The sequence below is a fragment of the Sorex araneus genome, chromosome 2, assembly GCF_027595985.1.
Source record: "Sorex araneus isolate mSorAra2 chromosome 2, mSorAra2.pri, whole genome shotgun sequence".
In the NCBI taxonomy this organism is placed as follows: Eukaryota; Metazoa; Chordata; class Mammalia; order Eulipotyphla; family Soricidae; genus Sorex; species Sorex araneus.
In genome coordinates this window covers 53809508-53831542 of record NC_073303.1, presented here as the reverse complement: position 1 = coordinate 53831542, position 22035 = coordinate 53809508, and the positions used below count along the sequence as shown (strand labels likewise).

Genomic DNA, 22035 nt, shown 5'->3' with positions numbered 1-22035 from the left:
GGACGCGCGGCCGGCCGGGGGCGGGGCCGGGGGCGGAGGCGGGGCAGGGGGCGGAGTCCCGGGAGGACGCGCGGCCGGCCGGGGGCGGGGCCTGGGGCGGAGGCGTGGCCAGGGGCGGAGTCCCGGGAGGACGCGCGGCCGGCCGGGGGCGGGGCGGGGCGGAGCGGGCGGGCCGCGCCCCTTCCCGGCGGCCGCGGACTTCCGGCGCGCGCCCCTCCCCCGCCGCCCTTCCCGGCGTGCTCCGCGGGGCCAGGCCCGGCGTCGACAATAACAAACCCCGCGGCCCTGCCGAGCCCCCGGCGCTGCCCCGGGCTGCCCCTCGCCGCGGCCCCTCGGCCTGCCCGCGCGCGGCGCTGCCCCCGGCCGGCCCGGAGCCGTGCGCGCCTGTAGCCGCTCCCGGGCCGGCGGGCGGAGATGGTGCCGGGCGCCGCGGGCCCTGCTGCCGCCCGGGGACGGGGCCGCGCCGCCCGGTGAGTGCGCGGGCCGGGCGGGGCCGGGGGCCGCGGGCCGCCGGGGTCAGGGCCGGGTCAGGGCCGGGGTCGGGGACGGGGCCGGGCCGGGTCGGGGTCGGGTTGGGCCGGGGCAGGGCTCTGGGCCAGGGTCAGAGCCGGGTCGGGGTCGGGGCGGGGGTCAGGGCTAGGGTCAGGGTCAGGGTCAGGGTCAGGGTCAGGGGTGCCGGCTGTCGGGGTCGGGCCGGGGTCCGTGCGGGGCCGGGCGGGGCCGGGCGGGGCGCGGGGTGGTCCCGGCCGCCGTCCCTGCGGCCCCGCGTGCCGACCCCGGCCGGCCCAGGCGCCCGGGATGACTCAGCCGCGCCCCGCGCCCGTGTCCACTCCGGCCGCGGCCGCCTGGACGCTGCCCCATGGGGGCCAGGGGCCGCGGGGATCAGCGCCGGGAGGGGCCGGCCGTGCAGGGGAGGCCGTGCGGAGACTGGCCGTGAGGGGCCTGGGGCAGACCGTCCAGGGGCTGGGCTGGCCGAGCAGGGGTGGCCGAGCAGGGGCTGGCCGAGCAGGGGGCTGGCCGAGCAGGGGCTGGGGCTGGCCGTGCAGGGGCTGACCGAGCAGGGGCTGGGGCTGGCCGTGCAGGGGCTGGCCGTGCAGGGGGCTGGCCGTGCAGGGGCTGGCCGTGCAGGGGCTGGCCGTGCAGGGGGCCGGCCGTCGGGGGCTGGGGCTGGGCTGGCCGAGCAGGGGTGGCCGAGCAGGGGACTGGCCGAGCAGGGGGCCGGCCGTGCAGGGGCTGGGCTGGCCGTGCAGGGCCGGTGGGTCGGCCGGTGCCCTCCCTGGGCCGACGGTGCACAGTCCCGCGTGTTGTGGCCATCTGGGCGCGGGTTGGGGATGCCGGGTGCTGCTCGCCCACGTCACGTCCGTGTGCTCGGCACCCTCGGGTGAGTCGGGGTCGGGATGGGCGCCGGGCGGTGACCCGGCACCTGGGCCCGCTGGCCGCCTCCCCGGTGACCCGAGTCCGGGTGCCCACTTGCCGCGGCTGGGGTGTGTGTGTGTGTGTGTGTGTGTGTGTGTGTGTGTGTGTGTGTGTGTGTGTGTGTGTGTGTGTGTGTGTGTGTGTGTGTGTGTGTGTGTGTGTGTGTGTGTGTGTAGGAGTGGTGCTCTGTCCTGGGGTGTGACTGTGTGTGTGTGTGTGTGTGTTTCTTTATAAAGGCGTGGTACTCTGCCCTGGATGTGATGTGATTGTGTGTGTGTGTGTGGGGGGGGGGGTTCTTTATAGAGGAGTGGTGCTCTACCCTGTGTGTGTGTGGTGCTCTCACTCTGTATGCAGTTACTTTTGTGTCAACTGTTGTGTGCCTGGTGCACTGCTGTTGAGTTGTTGGGATTTCTGCAGTGAATAAATGAACCAAAGTTTATGTAATCGCTCTAGAAGAAGTAAGATTGTGGGGTTGAAACTTCCCTGGGGTCGCCGGGGAAGGAAGCCTCATTGGTGAGAGTCTTTAAAGGAAGTTCCAGGAGGAGCGAGGACTTGAGTTGTGGCGGTCTGGGAACAGAGCCGTCCCGGCAGCAGGAACGGCAAGTGACTTGGACTCCGGGGTGCTGGCTCGCACTGCTAGGTGCTGTGGTGGGGATCTTTTGCTTCATTGTAGGGAAACTCATCGGTCTACACCCCTGGGTGTCCGGACACGGGGCCTTGTTTAGTAAACCTAAAAAGCCTGGGAAGCTGCTTGCAGCTCACTTCCAGGTGAGACCGGAACCCGCGGTCACGCACGGTTTGGCCTCTGGAGGCCAGCACCAGGAACTAGCGGGCCTTGCGTGTAAGGTCGTAGGAAGTAGCGAATCACTGAAAATCTGTAAGAAAAGTTGCAATACAAATTGTTTTCAGGTGCTGGAATGGAATGTTACAGAAGCGTTGTGGAGGGTTGAGTTTTTGTAGTTCCTGTTTGTCACAGATGCCGCAAATGCTACATTTTCCCTCTCCTACAGAACCTAGGGCCTCACTCATGTCAGGGACATTAAGCCCATCCCAGCCCTCCTCCACCCCCGTGTCTCATGTTAATATCTCTAAGTTTGTCTTGACTGCTGAATTGCAAATTCCAGATGTGCACTTTAAAAAGTAGTTCCATGTTTCCGTGTGGGTTCAGCCCAAGTGAAATGAAGGTCATCAGCGTTTGCTGTTTACTTTGTTTTCACTAATTAACTCCTAGTGTCTGTTACAAATGAAAGATTGAAATAGTTTTGCTGTAGATGAGTTTTAAGAATCAAAATTCACCTTCGAAGGAAATAGCAACTCTCCCATGTATTGACATAAACCCAGGAGGCGTGAACGCGGAATGTGGTGAAGAGACTTTACTCGAACGCCCAGTACTGTTCGGGAAGGGCAAAGTCTAATGATGCTCTGTTAGTGATTTGAACAGCTCGGGGCTGCCGTGGGTGACGGGACGCTGTCACGCACGCAAGGCACGTGCTCTCGCATTAAGATGCTTGTTAACAAAGACCGATTACTAGTATTTCTAATTTCAAATTATTTGTCATGCACTTACATAGATTTTATAGATGGCTGGACATGAAAATGTATAAAACACACCAGTGTATTCTGAGCTGGAAAGGTGCCCGGTGCGGTTGTGTACTAGGTGTTGGTAGGACTCGTTACTGAGTCCTGACAGCAGTTCCCTCCTTTGAGGCTTGCCCGCAGGTAGGTATGCGGGCTCCCTCCTGCCCGGGACCCCGGCGTGAGGAGTTGCTGCCCAGCTGGGACACCCGCCTCCTGTCTCTTCTGGAGCTGCCTGCCTGGCCCGAGGACACGCCCTGGGGGCAGCTTCCCTGGGCAGTGCTGCCCGTCGCTTGCCGTGGTGACCGACACTGTTGGCGGGGACCCTTTCTGTGAGTTGACTTCAGACAGGTTTCCAGGGGGCACTGGGTAGGGGTTTCTGGAAAGGGGCAGCGGGCCACGTGAGCATGCACCTGGGATTCTTCGGGAAGTAATGAGAGGAAGACGACTGGCCGACCTCCTTCTCTTTCCTTCTTCTTCCTCTTCTGTGCAGGGAAAGGGTAGGTGAAAGGGGAGTGATCTGACCTGGAAAGGCGGAGGCCTGGTGCTCCGTCTCTGGGCACGGTTCCTGGGCACTGTGGGCACTCCGTATGTGCGTTAGACCTTTCCATGGGTGCAGCACCCAGGAGCCCCTGAGGGAGGGCACATTGCTCTGATCTGTAATGTGCAGCTTTTCGAATCAGACCGAGTCGTTTACAGTCTTCGTCTGGTGTCATCTGGATTCCAGGTGTGCCCTAGGCTGGAAAGCACCTGAGGATATTCATGTTCCCAGCATCGCCCTGTGCCTGGTTTGTGTGGCGTGTTCAGCCGGGTGGAGTGGATGATGGTGTGTTTGTTCAGTTTGGGAGGACAGAAATAGTCAGCTGGGGGGTCTGCCCTTTGTTCCCGCCCTATAAGGGAAGTAGGTCTACAGTTTGAGTAGATTTGACCAGCTGGTAGTAAATTCGAATGACTACTAGTCATTATACTGGTGACAGTATTGTAAGTTAACTTCCAGTTGATTAACTAGACTCCCCCCACCTCATACCAGACTGCTTGGTCTGTTCTGTGTGTGAGCGAGAATGCAGCCCCGCGTTGCTAATTGGTGATCTGGGTGTGACGTCTATATTGTTAGCATCTTAAAGAGTGCATCCCTGGCTCATTCTCCGCTCTGCTGATCGAGCTGCATCTCAGACTGTGATGTGGAATTTCTTCCTTCCAGTTTACCGCTCATTCTTCACCCTGGAGGTTGGCTGATATCTGAGGTGTGTCCTCAGCGTTTCCCCCTCTGGCGAGGCCCCCTCTGCCCGCCATTTCTCTAAGCAAATGTCTTCAAGTAAAGAGCGATTTTACTTCAAAAGTAAATAAAAACAAAAAGTACATCTTCCCCCCACCCCCATTTATAGCTGTCTCTGTCCCAAAGAGTTTAGAAGAACATTTTTTACTATTTTGTGTCACTAGCTCTGTAATTCAGAGTAGGGGAAGAATATTAGGGACCCGCCACCCGGAGACCCCCCAGAGACTGGTAATGGGACAGGAGTGCGCGTGAGCAAGTTCCGTTGTCGGGGAAGCGTTCCCTGGCCAGTGTGAGGGAGCGGAAGTGTTCACGGGAGTAGGGTGGGAGATCTTGGCGGAGCGACACCTGGGCCGGAGCAGGGCTCGGCGGTGAGGGCTTTGCCTCTGACAGCGCCCGGGACCGCCAGGAGCAGCCCCCAGCGCTGCAGGGTGTGGCCCCAGAGGTTTTGGAGTTGTTGCAATTAGTAACTGTTCCGTATACTGTTAAGGCATTTGAAGTGCATTGTTGCCGCTTCACTCACCAGGTAAAAGTATCATTTTCGGTTGTAGCCGGCCAAGGGTAGAGATTGAGCCTCCTCGGGAGAGGTGGGTCTCCAAGTGGAAGTCTGTCTCTGACATTTTCCTGCTAATTTTGTTGCGTGCCAAATTTGGCAAATTCACATGCAGTGTTTAAAGGGACAGAGGCACGGATGGCAATCAAAATTGTGAATCATCTTGGTGCTGGGCTGCTGTGGCCGGTCTGGAGGTGGTTCCGTGGGCCCGGGAGAGAGGTGCTGGGGTCAGGGAGTGTTCCGGAGGCCCGCTGGGGGCACAGGCCTGGTGCGGGAAGACTTTCTGGGTTCTCCAGGAAGGGTCCTGTCCTCGGGAAATGGGGCAGAGCTGTAAAGGAAAAGAAATTAATAGAATTTAGATGGATAACAGAAGTTTTGGGAAATATGAAAATGATAATTTTGTTGACAAAAAGGTGGAATAAACTGTTCTAAATGTAAAAACACTGAAGTGAGTTTTGATGATGGCAGTTTGAGGTAAAAGTATGATTTCTGATTGGACGTTTCTTCAGTGCCAGACTAAGTATGTAAACTGAGTGTGAGCACTCAACCGGGAGAGAGAGGTGGGTTGTTGCGTCAAGTGAATGATGTGTCTGCCTGGAGTTTTGAGTGTACACCTGTCTCACGGCCTTGCAGCAGCCCTTTTCATAATCACATCAGTGTGTTGGCTGCAGTGCGTGGGTCACGGCTGCCAGGAAGCGGCCTTCCGAGAGCAGGTTCGCCCGGTGCTGGGGTGGGCTGTAGACCCCCAGGCCCTCGGGCTCACAGAGGGGGCCTCATCTGGCTCTCTCTCATCAGCTCTCCTGACAGTATGTTCAGTTTCTTGGCTTCCTTGTACAAGGTAGTTGTCAGTTTTTCCTTCTTCAAATTGGATAAAATGTGTTTTTCTAGCAGGTATCAATGTGGTCTTTACAATCAAAGTGAAAGTCTGACATTCTGACATACTTACTCAAAAGATTGATGTGGCAGTTTTGTTTCTTCACCTTCATTTTGGGGGGGCTGGGGTAGGGGGGTTCTGGGACCACAGCTGGCTATGCTCAGGGCTCACTCCTGGGGTCGCCGGACTGGCCACATGGAAGGCCGGTGCCCTCCCTGCCGCCCCTCTCGGACCCTGACAGACTTGTTACTCCTGTGCATGCCTCAGCGTTCAGGAAGTAAACATAAGAATTCACAAATAGAATCACATGATGTAGCTTATGGCTTGCTTTTCTTACTGGATAATACATCGCTAATTAGTATGTGGTTTCATCATTTTAAAATGTCCCGATACCGTCCAGTTGTGTAGTGTCACCATAACTGACATGACCAGCCTGGATTGATTGTTGGTTTTGATTGTTAGTGCTCTAGGGGCGAGGGGGGAAGAGGTCAAGGGGCCAGAGCTCCCCCTCCGCCCAGTTCTCCCCTGCCCCCTAAGTGCCTGCGGGACCCGGGCACCCGGTGATGCAGGCGGTCCCCTCCTGCTGCAGAGCTTGAGCCCCCTGAGCGTTGCTTGGCCGCCCGTCCCTCAAGGAAACCAAAACGGGTCATGAGCGTGAGGGTTTGTGGGGTACCTTGTGATCTCGGATTGTTTCTCAGGTATTTTCAGGGGCACAGTTGCTTTGTATGTTTAAATATTTGGTATAGGTTGTCTCTTTAGAAATGGAAGTCACGTTTAATTTCGGAAATGTGCCAGCCACTGTTCCAGCTTGTCCACATCTCTCATTCAATTATTGCCCACGATCTGAAGGGTAGGAAGGGGTACTTGGGGGCTGGAGCCAAGTAGATGAAGCAGGGTGCTTGCCTTGCACAGGGCTGGCTGGGCCTGAGGCCTGGTGTCATCCTTGATCCCTTGTGCCTGCCGGGAGTGACCCCTTGGAGCACGGGCTGGGGCCCTGAGCGCCACCTGCCGTTTCTTCAGAAGGCTTGAGCACAGTGCTGAAGCTGCGTTTGCCGTGGTCGGCCCGCTCTTGGCACAGTAACAGCACTGTCCTGCCTCCCGGCCTTCCTGCGTCTAGGTAGAAGCTCCAGAGAACAGACTCGGAGGGCTGCTGCCCTGAGGGTACCATTCACCGTTTCGCTACACCAGGCACTGGAAGTGTGGGTTAGTGGATCAAGAAAATGTGTGTGCGTAGGATGGAATATTACTCAGTCATGAAAGGGATGACATCTTTAGGGTTGGTTTGTTTTGTTTCCTTTTGTTTGGCTACACCAAGCTGTGCTCAGCGCTCACTCCTGGCTTTGCCCAGGATCTCTCTTGGTGGGCTCGGGGGACCATGTGGATAAATCTTTTTTCTTTTTGGGTCACACCCAGTGATGCTCAGGGGTTACTCCTGGCTCTGTGCTCAGGATTTACTCCTGGCGGTGCTAGGGAGACCATACGGGATGCTGGGGATTGAACCCAGGTCGGCCACGTGCAAGGCGAACGCCCTCCCCGCTGTGCTATCACTCTGGTCCCCCATATGGAAAAATCTTAAGAAACAAAAAATTATACTCAATGGAATGAGCAGACATAAGGACAAATATTGTATGGTTGGACTTAAAATGAATATTCTGTAATACGCAAATTTACAGGGACAGAAACTATATTAACATGTATGGGGGCTGGGTGTTGGGCAGGAGAGGAGGAATGGGGTGTTTTGTTTTTGTTTGGGGGCCACACCCAGCAGTGCTCAGGTCTCTGCCCTCGGAAGTGTCCTGAGGTGGTTGGGGGGGAAGCAGCTCGCAAGGCAAACACCACAGTCCTGTACTATTTTTCTGACCCTGGAGAGGAGTATTACTACTAACTGTAGAGTTTGTGTACGTGATTGAATGTCTGGGAGTACTTAGCCCTTGAGGAGCAGTTGCACGAACGAATCCCTCAGTTGCCTGAAGAGACTTTTCCCTTGTGGAGGGAGATCCCTTTCCTGGGCTGCTGCCCCGCCTGCCCCTCCCCTGGGGTGAGACTCCTCCTCTGGGGGCTATGGATGGAGCTGCTCGGGAGCTCTCTCCTCTCCGTTCCCCTGTGGGGATGAGCCCCCTCCTGTTGAGAAATGAAGCTGTGCACCATTGCCTCGGTGTGGACCCACCGCACGGCGGCTTGATGGGCACGTGTTGGGAAATGGCTGCGCTGGGGTTCGTCCCCGACATAAAAGCGAAGAAAAAAGCTCTCCCTTGGGGTGAAGACTGGGGGGTTCGTGTGTTCTTGAGAGTCATTTCTGTTACTTTTTATTGGCATGTGCTAAGTTCGCTCTTTTCTTCTAGGTCCTGTGGCTTGTTTTGTCTAAAAGTTGCCTGAGGCAGATGTTTCACAGATCAGGGAAGGGTAATTGATTCCTCCTTGTTTGGGGGACATGTGTGTCTCCCTCATGGGGTGCTGGGGTCCCACCGGCAAGGCAGGCCCCCTCCCCCTGCCATCCCTGACCGGGGAGGATGCTAAGACGGAAATAGATTCCGCTACACTTTCACAAAGGTGATGATTTTACACATTGCACATGGATTGATGGGAGAAGATGGAATTCAGTAAAATGGTGTAACTTTTGACTTAGATTACACAAAATAAGCCCTATATGGTATTTCTTTTAATAAGAAAATAATTGTAAAAAACTTGCAATTTTTTCTTTCATGTGCCCTCTTACAGCATTTGTTTATTTTTGTTTAAAGAAATAAAAGTTTTACTTACACTTACTTGAAGAAGTGGGAGAGGCGGGAAGGAGAAAACGAGACTGTTGGGGAGAGCAGGGCTCTCCAGAGCGGATGGAGGCCGGCCTGTGGCTCTGCCTGCCCTCTCTGTTCCCGCCCCGCCCTTGAGGATCCTGAGTAGGGCTGGGTGGAGTCCCGGCCTCTGGGTGGGGTGCTGGCCTGTGAGTCAGTGTTTGGCCCAGGGCTGCAGCTGGCACTGCTCCAGGCCATGCATTGCTGGGACTTCAGCTCAGCCGGGGTGGCCCTGCGCGGCCTGACACCCGCTGTGCCCAGTGAGAGGGGCCCTGGGCCCTCCGTGCCTCTCTGGCCCATGGAAATCCTGCTTTGACGTTGAAAATCTCGCCTGAGCTTTCACCCTGCTTGCACGAAGAATTGCGTTTCTGTTTCCTTGTGGTGTTTGGTCTCTGTAATAAGGAGAAACTTACAGTTAAGTGTAGAGAACTTGTTTCTATGCCAAAGTGTTGGTCTTGGTGTGGAACTAGTATGGCCATCTGGCAAGTGGTAGCCCGGGGGTGGGCCAGGGGCACGGGGAGAGAAAGGTTTCTGAGAAGCGCTGTTCTGCGGGCCGGGGCCGCAGCGGGCAGTGCTCTCTCCTCTGGGCGCCCCGCTCCGGGCCAGAGTGTTTCCTCTCCTGTCTCTAAGGCGGCCACCCTACCACGCACCGTGTCCGCCTTGGGCGGAGGCACGCTGAGGAAAGGGCGTCTTCCTGGGGAGAGACGCGCCTTCCACGTGCCGTCGGGCTCTCTCGGTGCTTGCAGAGGCTGTGCAGCCCCTGAGACAGACAGACAGACAGACAGCCTGCTCTGCTGCCTCTACTGCGTGGCTGCGGACCTCCTGCTGACAGCTGGCAGAGCATCCTCACTCGGGGTGGCTTTGGGGACCACCCCGGCCCGCCACGCACGGCGCGGTGCGGGCTTCAGGGCACTCAGTCTGCCGACATATCACACACCCGTTGGCTCTCTCGTGCCTGCTTGTCGCTGGAGATTCTTCGCCATGGCGACTTTTCATTGTTTTTAGGGGATTTCACTGAAGAATGCTCATATAAGCAACAACTTCGGATTTGCTGTTGAATAAAAGTAGCTTCTTCATTCTCATGAAGATCATGAGAGATAGTCCAGAATTATAATGTTATTTTGTTCTGATGTGGTGTTGGGGCCACCCCCGTGCTCGGCAGGAGTCAGACGGGGTGATGGAGCCGCGTGCGGGGCGAGCACCCCTGTCATTACCGTCCTCGTCCCAACAGTTGTGAGCTGCTGCTTAACAGCATGCTCTTCGAGTACATAGTATTTTCTTGGAAAAACGATGAATAGGGGCTGGAGCGATAGCACAGCGGGGAGGGCGTTTGCCTTGCACACGGCCAACCCAGGTTCGATTCCCAGCATCCCATGTGGTCCCCCGAGCACTGCCGGAGTAACCTCTGTGCATTTCCAGTTGTGACCCAAAAAAAAAAAGCAAAAAAAAAAAAAAGAGATGAGTAACAGAAGATGGCTTGGAGAAAGCCCTTTCCCTACTCGTCCTGTAGTCTTTGGAGCCATCCTTTTTTGTTGTCACAGGGTACAGTTTCACTTCAAAAAGTTCTTTCCCTGAGCAGAGGTCCACACGGTCACGCGGAGAGTGTGGGCATGCAGAGGGCCCTGGGGTGACTGCGGCATTCGGGGGCCGCCCAGCTGCCGTGCCTCCCAGGGGCCTCCTCTGTCCGGCTGCTAGACTTCACTTAGGAGGGAGAAATGGTTTTCCTGTCTAGTGTCCCTGAGACCCTGTGAGAAGGCGCCTCCGTCCTAGGGTGATTCTGAGAGTTACAGAATTGTAACTCTGTAATTGTAATTGTAACTCTAGGGTCCTTGGGTGTTAGTGCCAGGGAAGCTCCAGCTGTGTCTGCCGCTCCCCACAGTGGAGACGTTACTGGTGCCCGCTCGAGCAATCAGTGAACAAGGGGACGGGGCGACAGTGCAACAGTGCAGTGCAGTCACGCTCTACTCGCCGGTCTTGCTTCCGCTCTCTTGGCTCTTCCTTCTCTGACTCTGCTCCAGTGTGGCTGCTCAAAGCCTCACCTGGTAATGGCCAAGAATTTAAACTGGGTCTTTTCAAATTCTTTTTATAAAATTTCGTTGTTTTTTCTTCTCTTTACATCAAATTAAAATCAGAGAGGTGGTGGGCTGGAGCGATAGCACAGCGGGTGGGGCGTTTGCCTTGCACGCGGCGGACCCGGGTTCAATTCCCAGCATCCTGTATGGTCCCCTGAGCACCACCAGGAGAAATTCCTGAGTGCAAAAGCCAGGAGTAACCCCTGTGCATCGCCAGGTGTGACCCAAAAAGCAAAATAAATAAATAAATAAAATCGGAGAGGTGTTGCAGTGGCAGCTGAATGTTTTGCTGCAATATTTATTACCGACACGAGGACCTAGGTAATGGCATTCGCTCTCCTCTGCGTTCCTTTCGTTCACAGGTGTGTGATCTGCCTGCGTGTGTTGCCTTGTTAGAATGACTTTCTGGGGCCAGCGGTAGTGGACGGGTTAAGTGCTTGCCTGGCATGAGGCTACTGGGCTTTGATCCCTGGCACCGTTTCCCCCTGAGCACTGCGGGGAGAGGTCCCCAAGCACCGCCCTCCTTCCACCCCCAGGTCACTCCGAGTGAGGCGCTGACTGGGGAGCCGAGTGGGTGCTTGGCTTTACTCCCCTGAAAGTGCTCCCTGGAGGTGGTTTGCCCGAGGCCTCACTGAGTGCGGAACAGGTGCATGGAGAGCAGGGCCAGGGGTGGCCCCGCGCGCCCCCTGGACTCGACACCAAGCCATCGACCCTGCGCAGGACCCACGCGGGCCCCTGGGATCACAGGCGCGTCCCTCCGCGACCTTTCTGGGAGATCTCTGTCCGTAGTTCCCACGGGCGCGGGAATGTCCTCCCAGTGGTGGGGCCCGAGGCACACCGGGGAAGACGCCGTCGGGAACGCTCGGGCTCTGGTGCTCGGGGCTCACTGCGGCAGGGCCCCAGGGCCCCAGGAGGTGGCCGGGGGAATGCGGGTCAGCCACGTGCCTGGCGAGCGCCTCGCCCGCTGCCCCGGCCCTCCTGTCCGCCCGTATGTTTTTATCCGTATCAGTGTTTGGCCGATCTTATCTGTGGCTTCCTGACCTTCCCCCTCCCTTCCTCCGGTTGTTTCTGCCGGACTATTTTAAAACACTGCGAATATTTTTGTAGACACGGGTTTTTTTTTTAGCATTCATTGTTGTTTTACTACAGTGCCACGTCAGCCCCGCCCCGGGTAAGGGGGCCGTGCAGGGGTGCTCAGGGCTCGCTCCGAGTACGACGCGGGCCTCGGGCCTCTGCGCTTACTTCAGGACTGTGTCTTAGGCCGTCTGACCCAGTCCTGTACATGAACTCAGAACCTTGAATCACCTCCTGTAGCTCCTTGGGTGGAACTCCTCCTCTCGCCGCCGTACGAGCCCTTGTCAGAGCCAGCTCGTCTGTGGAGTAGCCGCTCCGGTGCTTACTCTTAAAGTACTGAGTCTTCTCTGTGACCCTGTCAAGGGTTTGCTTTCTGTGTGGGGGCTTGGGGGCACAGGGCTCACTCAGGCTCCGCCCAGGAGCACTTGAGCTGCTGCTCAGGAGCCATCTGGGATGCCGGGAGTTCCCTTCTCTCTCTCTCTCTCTCTCTCTCTCTCTCTCTCTCTCTCTCCCTCCTTCTCCTTTCTCCCCCCCTTTCTCTCTCCTTTCTCCTCTCTCTCTCTCTCTCCCCCTCTTCTTTCTCCCTGCCTCCCCCCCTCTCTGTGAACATGGTATTTTTGGAGGCTGCTTTCCGGCCCGCAGGGGTCGGTTTCTCTGTGTCCCAAGAACTCTCCCCAATCCTGGGGCCAGGCCATGCTCTGAGGGTGACTTTTCTTCATTTTAAGGACGTCTTCGTGACACATGCAAGTTTTCTGCCATCCTGCTTTATTGTATCTTGGAAATCATAAAAGTTGTACTTAAAAACATGATAGCTTAAAAATAAAATTGCCGCGAGAAATGGGAGATTGCCAAGGGGCTGCTTCTGGGACTTGGACGGCCGTGTGACCCTCAGGCCTGCGTGTTCTCATGTGTCGCGGTCACGCTCGTGCCCTTGCTACCCGAGCGGCAGGGGGTCTCGCTTGCACACGGTTTGCTCCCCGGAAATCCGCAGGGCCCCCGGCACCGCCACTGTGACCCCCAGGCCCCAAGCGGTCATTTCCCCCTTTGGGCGGGCGGGCCTGGGGCACCCTTCCCCGCCCGCCCCTGCTCTGCAGCGCAGCGGGGCTGGACTCGGGGAGAGCTGCGGGCCGACTCTGGCGGGCTGGGTAAGCGGCTGGGCCCCTGGGCCCTGGCCTGTGGCCACCCCCAATAACCTGGCGCTGCTCTTCCTCGCTCACGTTCATGGACACTGTACTTGGGAGTGTCGCACTTGGTGAAAAACAAAGCGCACACACAGACGGCGGATTACCGGGAGGTGTCCTTCGCGGTGTGTGACGCGCTGTGTGCCTAGGGCACAGGGAGAGACGGAGCCGCACGCGGCAGGGGCGGCGGGGGTGGGGCAGAGCCAGGACTCAGCGCCCACCCGGCGAAGGCTGCCCATGTGGCGGGAGCAGCCGTGCCCGGGTCAGGGAGGCCGGGGGGTCTCGGAACGCTGACCGGCGTCCTCTCTTTCCGCCCTGGTGACAGGCTCGGTGACAGGGAGCACCGGGTGCGACTGGAGACTGGCCAGCGCTGGGCTGGACTGAGTTCTGGTGCTGCTGCAGGAACTGCCGTGAGGACGTTTCTGTTGGGGGCCAGCAGCGGCCCAGCAGAGGGTCCTGGCTCAGGGCCCACGCAGGTGTGAGCCCGGCCAGGGCCAGGGCCAGGAGCCAGCCCTGAGCACTCCGGCGAGGCCAACCCTGCCCCCCCCCAAAGAAAAAAAACAGGGAAAGGTTGGCGCTGTTGAAGTTCAAGATCGGCGCTTACAAATGAAAGCACTGTGTGATGTTGTGTTGAATCTGAACTGGGGGCTGGGAGTCCTAAGGAATATTTTTAGGGGAAAATTTGAATATGAACTGAGGGTTAGGTAATGTATCAGCGTTAACTTTCGTGGTTTGGAAAATAAGCATTAAGAATCCTCTGAAGTAGTTTTGGGCAAATCTGTATGAAATGACTCATGGCTTGGATGTTCTTTGACCCGGGTGGACAGATGTGTGCGCCCAGGCAAGAGGGACCCGTCTAGGATGTGGCCCACCCTAGAGGGAGCCGCAGAGTGAGGAGCCCGGCTGGAGGTGCCCGCCCTTTCTCTAGATTGCCGTGTGGCTCTCCTCCAAAGGTGGTGAAGTCATACCCAAACAAAACATTGAAAAGGATCTCTAGGGGGCCGGAGCAATAGCACGGCGGGGAGGGTGTTTGCCTTGCACGCAGCCGACCCGGGTTCGATTCCCAGCATCCCATAGTACCCCGAACTGCCCCCTGCTGAGAGTAGTTCCCAAGTGCATGAGCCAGGAGTAACCCCTGTGCATTGCCAGGGGTGACCCCCCCAAAAAAGCAAAAAAATAAAGTCTTTAAAAGAGAATGTCTCAGGACAGTGATAATCATCGTCCTTTTGAAGAAGGACTTTGTTTAGTCACGAACGTTGTTCTCCTCGCACTGCCTTGCCGCACGGTCATAGGGTGGGGCGGGGTTCTTCACCCCAGGCCCCAGTTACCTTCGCACCCACCTCCTAAAATAGATCCTTCCTGGCCACATGTGTGTCAGGTTGCATCATGCTTGCTTGCTTCTTGCGGAATGTCTGCCGGCTGAGGCGCTGGAAGGCGTCAGGGCTGACCCAGCAGGGCGGCTCCCGAAAGGCCGCCCTGGCACGGGAGCTCCCCGAGAGTGTCGAGTCCTGTCGGGCACCAACGGTCCTCGTTCACGCCTCCCTTGCTGTGTCTGGGCCACCCCGCCGTGCTCAGCCGGGGGCCACCGCCCTGCGCTCCGGCCCCTGTGACTGGCAGGTCTAGGTTTGGAGCGGAGTTTGGTGACGCGAGTTCAGGCCTGTGGCAGGAAGTGTTGACTAAGTACAGTCATGTGACCTCGGGCGCCCCAGCTGTGCCCAGGGCAGGGCCCCTCCGGGTGGACTGGGGGACCGTCCCTGTCTGGTGCTGCACACAGAGCACGTGACGCAGCCTCTGCCCCGCCGCGCTGACCCCGCCTGAGGTTTCTCACAGCTTGTTTTGCTCGGGGTTGAACAGTGTCTTGGGGAGTGGTGGGAGGAGGCTGCGTCCCTGTCTCGGGCGCGGGAAGGCGGCTGGCGGGAGTCTCGGCACGAGAGCCCGGGCAGCCCTGTGTCCTTACCAGGCGTCAGGAATGTTAGTACTCTCCGGTGAGAGACAAGCAGTCAGTCGGAGTATACATGAATCCTTACAGGTGCCTGCGAAGGCCAAACAAAAGCATTCAGGAGCGAAACGTGTAATAAAGTGTTCTCAGTAGTTGTGAGGGGAGCCCGGAGAGTTAGTGTCACACTGGGGCACCTGCCTTACCTTGCATGCCACTGGCCCAGATAGGGTCCCTGCACCCCCTGGACACCCCCAGCTCCACCAGGAGTCAGCACAGAGCCAGGAGTCAGCCCTGAGCACAGAGCCAGGAGTCAGTTTGAGCACAGAGCCAGGAGTCAGTCCTGAGTACAGAGCCAGGAGTCAGCCCTGAGCACAGAGCCAGGAGTGAGTCTGAGCACAGAGCCAGGAGTCAGTCCTGAGTACAGAGCCAGGAGTCAGTCCTGAGCACAGAGCCAGGAGTGAGTCTGAGCACAGAGCCAGGAGTCAGCCCTGAGCACAGAGCCAGGAGTCAGCCCTGAGCACAGAGACAGGAGTGAGCCTGGGCACACAGCCAGGAGCCAGCCCACAGCACAGCCAGGCGTGCCCCAGAACCAAACCCAAGTGAGACAGATGAGCAGTGGCCAGAATAGTCAGTTTCCTAAGTCCTGGCTCCCGCTCTCTCCCCAGTGAGGCTGTTCTGTGCGGACACTGGAGTGTAGGCAGGAAAACGTCTGCCCGGCCGGCCTTTCGGGTCCTCGCTCCCAAGGCCTCGGGGATGCGTGACCGGCCAGAAGCCTGGTGCGGGCTGGACAGTGCAGGGAGGAGAAAGATGTTGGTGCCCGCGGCTGTGCGGGGCCACCTGGGGACCGGGGCGGCAGACACAGACTGGGCAAGCGGGCTGGGACGGCGTGCAGCTGGCGCTGGGCTCGGGGTGCAGTGCTCTGGGCTCGGGGTGCGTGAGGCCCCGAGAGCGGCTCCTCAGACTCAGTGCTCGAGTCCAGAGCTCGAGGACAGAATGACTTTCTCTCTCTTGCCTTTTGTTGGTTTTTGGGGTGGCTGGCCATCCCCGCTGGGGCTTCAGTTCTCGGGCTGTCCCTGCAGTGCTCTGGCCTGGAGCACAGCCCGTGTGCACGGCCGCCCCCCCCCCCCCCCGCCCTTGCTCCTCGTGGAGTTCTGGGTCCCTGTCTCGGCTCCCTCGGGGGCGCCGTCGGAGTCTGTAGCCCCCCGACTCCCTGGGGGGTCGGCTTGATTCCTGACGTGTCACTGGACTGAGGCCTTCCATCCCGTGTATCCAGCCGCCCGCTGCGGCAGAGCTGTGCGGGAGGGGTCAGCCGGCGGGAGGGGTGGGGTAGGGGTCATGGGCCGGACAGGCGGCTCATCCTTACGTCCTTCGTTGTTGGAAGTGATCAGCAGGCCCTGGGGTGGCCACTGCAGATCCCCCTGTCAGAGCTGAAACCTCCTAAGGCGCAGTTTCATTCCTTGTTTGTCTGGGGAAACTACAGGAGCTGAATAACTTGTCCAGGGTCGAAATTACTGAGAGAGTCAGAATTGGAATCAGGCACAGACTTCAGGGCCCTCTTTTTCTTACCGTTATATTTTAAAAACGGGGAAATGGCTGTAGCATTCACCTCCAGGGAGTTGTTTGTTTGGGGCGGGGGAAGGGTAGACCGAGGAGTGGAATTGCCAGGTCACATGGAAGCTCTGTTCTCGAGAAATCAAAAGTGATTTTAAAAGACATTCAAGCATATGTCACATACTAAATTTTTTCTCTGTATAAAATTTATACAGCGCTGGTTCGAGCTGGTACCCGCTCGAACAATAACCAGCGCATGGCAGAGCCTGGCAAGCTCCCCGTGGCGTATTTGATATGTCATAACAGGTCTCACTCCCCTGGCCCTGAAAGAGCCTCCAGTCGTTGGGAAGGACGAGTAAGGAGAGACTGCTAAAATCTCAGGCTTGGATGAATGGAGACGTGACTGGCACCTGCTTGAGTGAATCGATGAACAACGGGATGGCAGTGATACAGCATAATAACCAGACTTTTTTCTTTTCTAGCTCATCAAATTTAACCAGTAATGCCATTCATTTGCCAATATCAAGCAAAGCAAACGTAAGCCAGTTTTAATCTGCTAAGAAAAGTGGTAATCCTTGCACAGTGCCTGAGGTGAGTGACGGTTCTTTATAACTGATTTTTGACCTATAACATTTTGGAAACAACCCAAAAATATTTTCTGAGTATAGAAGTGAACTGTTAGTTGCTGATGAAAGACAATAAGTGGATAGGTCTCATTTATGCAGAATATGAATAACTAAAAGCACATGAGGAGGTGGAAACCGAAACTCCTAGACTGAAACAGAAACCTTTGGTAGCTGCAGACGGGAAGGGGAGGGAGGCCAGGGGTGAGGCGAGGGGTCTCAGTGGCGTGGTTGGTGGCTCCATACCTCACATGTAGAGGTGTGGAGCAAATCCCTGAAATTCCATAGTATTATAGGCCAGTGGCAAGTCAGAAAATACAGAAATTTATAAAAAGTGGTTATTGATTTGGTTAGATTAGTATCTACAAAAGAGCATTTGCCTCTGTTCCTTTTTTTTGCTTTTTGGGTCACACCTGGCGATGCACAGGGGTTACTCCTGGCTCTGCACTCAGGAATTACTCCTGGCAGTGCTCAGGGGACCATATGGGATGCTGGGAATCGAACCCGGGTTGGTCGCGTGCAAGGCAAACGCCCTACCCGCTGTGCTATTGCCCCAGCCCCTTGCCTTTGCTCTTGCCCGGTGATGTTTCTCTGCGGCACGTCTGTCAGGCCATGGAGAAGGAGACCTGTTCCTGGGCTAATTTTCTCTCGGCCTTTCACCACCTTGTTACTCACTGCGGGGTAAAAGAGGAAATTTGCAATACGTGTGTGAGATTTAGATATGGACAGCTAATAGGCTCCTTTGAAGTGCTCTGGTTCTACCCGAGTGCTGCTCTGGCCGTAGGGTGGGTGGGCTTCTCTGGGGAGGGAGGTGTGGTTGGTGCTCAGGTTGCTGGCTGTGCTGGGGATTGACCGGGGTCCAGCCCTGTGGTGGACAGCACTGATCCTGGGGCAGCTTTTCTCAAGGGTAATTTTCAAGTTCAGCAGGTGGGTGCAGGTTAAGAGGCAGGAGGGGGGAATGGCCAATTTCTCCTAACTTGCAAGTGTTCGTTACTCTTACCCGCTGTTCTCTATTTATAGTAGTTTAAAATTATTTGTAACAGTTCAATATTTTTTATAGTTACAACAGAAAAATCAGAGGAAGAACTTTGGAGTTAGACTTTTCACCAAGTATTTTTATATTTATATTTCAAATATGGAAGTTACACGAAAAGTGTGAAAGAAATAAGTTTTAGATCACCATTTTCTCTCTTACAGCGGGGGGACTGTAGTCTGGCTGTCCTTTGATTTTTACACTGCACGTAGAAGGAGAGGCCTGAGAACTGAGGCATGTCGGGAGTGTGCAGGAAGGGCTGGGGTGGCTCCCTCTGCTCACCCGAGGCAGGGGCCTCCCAGCCCGCCCTGAGGAGTGGGTTGGAGAACTCTGTGATAAAGCAGTTACGCTTCTCACTAGTTTCAGCACTGCTCTTTTGGGTCACTTTTGTAGTACTGCTGTCCTGCATCTCGCGTAAGGTTGCTGTTGTGTTTCTGCGTGTGAAACTGACCACTTGTCTTGTTTCTTTCAGTGTCTGTATCCGAGTGTGAGGGCCCAGCTCCCAGAAGCCAGAGAAGTCATCATGAAGTTGTATGTATTTCTGGTTAACACTGGAACTACTCTGACATTTGACACTGAACTTACAGTGCAAACGTGAGCTTTTTTTCATTTATTCTCATCATTTTTTCATTTTCTGTAGCAAAAAGTTAGTGATTTGGCCTTGGGAAAACTGTTCCTTACTTTCTGAGTAGCAGTATGTCTAGTAAGTCTGAAATTGGTTATGAAAAACATGACACATGTAGTTGTCGTCTTTCACTTTGTTCCGTGTGAGCAAATAGTTCATAATTATCCAGCTTACCTGCAAACAGACTTAGGTCAAGCCGGAGCTGTCAAGTCGAACTAAGTTCTCCTAAGTGATTGTTGTTACAAGTTTTACCGGGCATTGTTCAAGGAGTCACTGACGGTCACGTGAAAATAGCTTGTGCCTGTCCCCTTTCTGTTGTGTTTTAGATACGGTGCGTTGCAGTCATTCATGCTTTATCAATGCAAACCCCTTCCCTAGTGCCTGGTCCCCTCCTCCCAGCAGCCTCTCTCTGACAGACCCTTGCAGGGCTGTCTCAGGCACTGCCGTGCATTGAGGAGCAGGGCACCCGAGCACCACCTGGCCCTCCTGCCCGCCCCTTCCCAGGCCCAGGCCTTGGGTGGTTGTCGTTCTGTAGCAGGTGGTTCTGTTAGTTGTGAATATTTGTGCTCCTACTGTTTGTGAATGAGTGTAAATAGTTTAAATATTTTAGCCTTAATGGGATTCTTCTCTGGTGATTCATCCTCTGGCTTTGCAGCAGTTCCTAATGTTTGTCTGGTTTCACTGTGTTGAGTGGCCGAGAGGTTTCAGGGAGGGCAGAGTGGACTCGGAGGCTGAGCAGGGAAGAATGAACGTAGCACATATTCCTAACCTTGCCCCTCGCCCCGTATGCACATGTATGTATGTGTGTGTGTGTGTGTGTGTATGCATGGATATTGGGGGGCTGCTGCTGCTCAGAGCCCAGGGTCCCCTCCTGGCAGTTCTCGGCCGCCTCAGCCCTTGGCTGTTGAGTGCTTGAGCCCGGAGCCGGACCCCAAGCCCCGGGCTGGTCAGTGTGCGGGCCCCGCGCTTCTGATGGGTGGTCAGTGTCAGCGTGGAGTCCGCAGTCCTGCCGGCGAGGCGAGGCCGGCATGCAAAATCGAGACGAATATTCCTGGTTTTAAAGAAGAGCTCGTGAGATTCCTGCGCGCGTCAGTCTGCCGGGGACGCGGCATAGCAGGGGCGGGTGGGCCGGGCGCCCCATTCACGGCCCCTCTCTCCCGCAGCGTGGCCGACCTCAAGCATGCCGTGCACAGCAAGTACAAGATCGCCATCCCGCACCAGGTGCTGGTGGTCAACGGCGGCGAGTGCATGGCCGCCGAGCGGAGGGTCTGCACCTACAGCGCCGGCACGGTGGGCGTGGGCCGGGGGCGGGGCTCCACAACGGGGGGGGGGGGGGCGCTCCTCCCATGGGGCGGGGCTTCCCACAAGGGGGCGGGGCTTCACACGGGGTGGGCTTCCCACATGGGGGCGGGGCTCCTCACAAGTCTCCAGCCTCTCATTTGAGGGATTTTGTTTGTGTGTTTCACTTTCTTAGGACACAAACCCAATTTTTCTTTTTAACAAAGAAATGATCTTATGTGAACGTCCGCCTACGATTCCTAAAACCACCTTTTCAACAGAAAATGACATGGAACTAAAAGTCGAAGAGTCTCTCATGATGCCGGCAGTGTTTCACACTGTTGCTTCCAGGACACAGCTTGCAGTGGTAAGATAATTGTTTTTTGCAATTCTGATACCACCCATCTTATACAATGATTTCTTCTCTATGGTCTTGGTAAGGCTTTCTCAAAATTCTCTTGACTTTACTCAGGCCTTAGTGATCTGAAAACGTGAAAAATACTGGCTTAAGATATATGTAATTGTTATAGGAGAAGGAAAACCAAATAGATGGATGACCAAATGGCACAAAATTAACTTTCAAATCATGGAAATACTAGGGATAGTTTTGCATAAATCAGAAAGACTGCTAAAATACAAACATAGAACAAATTACTTAGGTTCTGCCTTAAATAATGTGTTGATGCCTCTGGAAGACGAGAGTCCCAGGTAAAATCCCGTTTCTCGGCTGTACCCCCAGCAGGAGGCCAGTCCCCCCCCGAGACTCTCCTCACTGCGCAGACCCAGACCCCCAGGCTTGACCCCACTGGCACCTCGCTGCCGAGTCCCGGTGGACTTTTTGTCACAGTCAAGAAGGAATGCAGATTAGTAAAAAGTCATTGGGGAAAGGGAGACGTGGAAATGTACACTCCTCCTGTTTCCGAACTTAGTAAATTGTAGTTAGAGTTGCCACGATGGAGCGTTTCCCGTGGGGGAAGGGGGTTTCTGGAGGAGCTTTGAGGCTTTGGGTGTGTTTTAGACCAAACGGGTTTCTGGTTGCTGTGGGGGCTCAGGGTCCAGAGTGGTGCAGGGGCGAGAGTAGGGTGAGCGGGCGTGTCTCGGAGTCTCCCCCACACTCACAGCCGCTGTGGGTTGCGGCCCCAGGCAGGCTCTTGCCTGGGGAGTCCAGGTGCATTTCGTGGCTCTGGCTGTGCCGCTCGCTTCCCACTGATCAGACGAGTCCTGTTTCAGCTAGTCAGGTCTAAGTCTGGGCACCCTTGTACCTGGTGGCGTGTCGAACTCGCCTTTTACTGTACCTTTATTAGTAGTACAGCGCTTACTTATTGAGTGATATGATAGAAAATTAAAAATTAAATCGTGCATTTCCTTTAATGGATTTTTATAAGATGAGCAGGAAGACAGTGACCCCGGCCCTTTTCCGAAAGAGTTGGCCCGTCCCTGGCATCTGGCCTGGCCTGCCTCTCCTCTCCCGGAGCCTCGGCTGGAGTCGCCACTTCTTCCCTTCCCGCAGGGCCCTCGCCAGCCGCGCCCTCCCCGCACACACAGGCCTCCTGGGAAGGCGCCTGGTCCGTGTCAGAGGCTTGGCGTGACGCTGCTGTCGGTGTTTCCTCAGGGACTCTGTCCTTGTGGTTTCTCTGCGGCCAGAGAGTGGGGAGCAGCCGGCCCCCGACCGCTGAGACTGACTTCACCCAACTGTTGGAGATTGTGCCCAGTTTCAGGCTGTTCTGACTAAGGCTGAGGGGAGTACCTGACTTGCACATTCTTCATTGCACGGTTTCCATTTCTCTCCAGTAGGGTGTTAGTTCTATTGTTTTAGGTTCATCTAGCAGTTCTGTGCAGTTGATAATCTCAGCTTCCTTGGGGTGGGGTGGGGGTGTTGGGCGGGGGCCCCAGCCCTGGGCGTCCCATGTCCCTTTCCTATTTCCTACGCCATGGATTTTATTTGGAGCCTCTTGCGCATTTCTGATAGGTCTGTGATCTTAGGCCATTATAATTCTGTTTGTATTTCATGGTCATTAGCAATGATGACCAGATATCCCTGTATTTCTGAAGTTTTTGTGTAACTTCTGTGAAGATACTGTTTTCTCTTATAAATTGGATTGCTAATTCCCTTGTAACCGATTTACAGGTGTCCTCAATTTCCATAGAAGTCCTTTTTTGGGTTTTGTTTGTTAGA

General features: G+C 55.9%; 1 protein-coding gene across 1 annotated transcript in view; it reads left to right on the top strand.

Annotated features, from left to right (window-relative positions):
- Nucleotides 1-261: 261 nt before the first annotated feature.
- The window catches only part of RB1CC1 (RB1 inducible coiled-coil 1), a 57164-nt gene continuing 35390 nt past the window's right edge, over nt 262-22035 (top strand). Inside the window, exons 1-5 of the mRNA XM_055125564.1 lie at nt 262-470; nt 16783-16891; nt 18429-18550; nt 19745-19871; nt 20056-20226. Coding sequence (XP_054981539.1) covers nt 18480-18550; nt 19745-19871; nt 20056-20226 — 369 coding nt within the window. The 5' untranslated portion in view covers nt 262-470; nt 16783-16891; nt 18429-18479. The remainder of the gene's footprint in view (nt 471-16782; nt 16892-18428; nt 18551-19744; nt 19872-20055; nt 20227-22035) is intronic.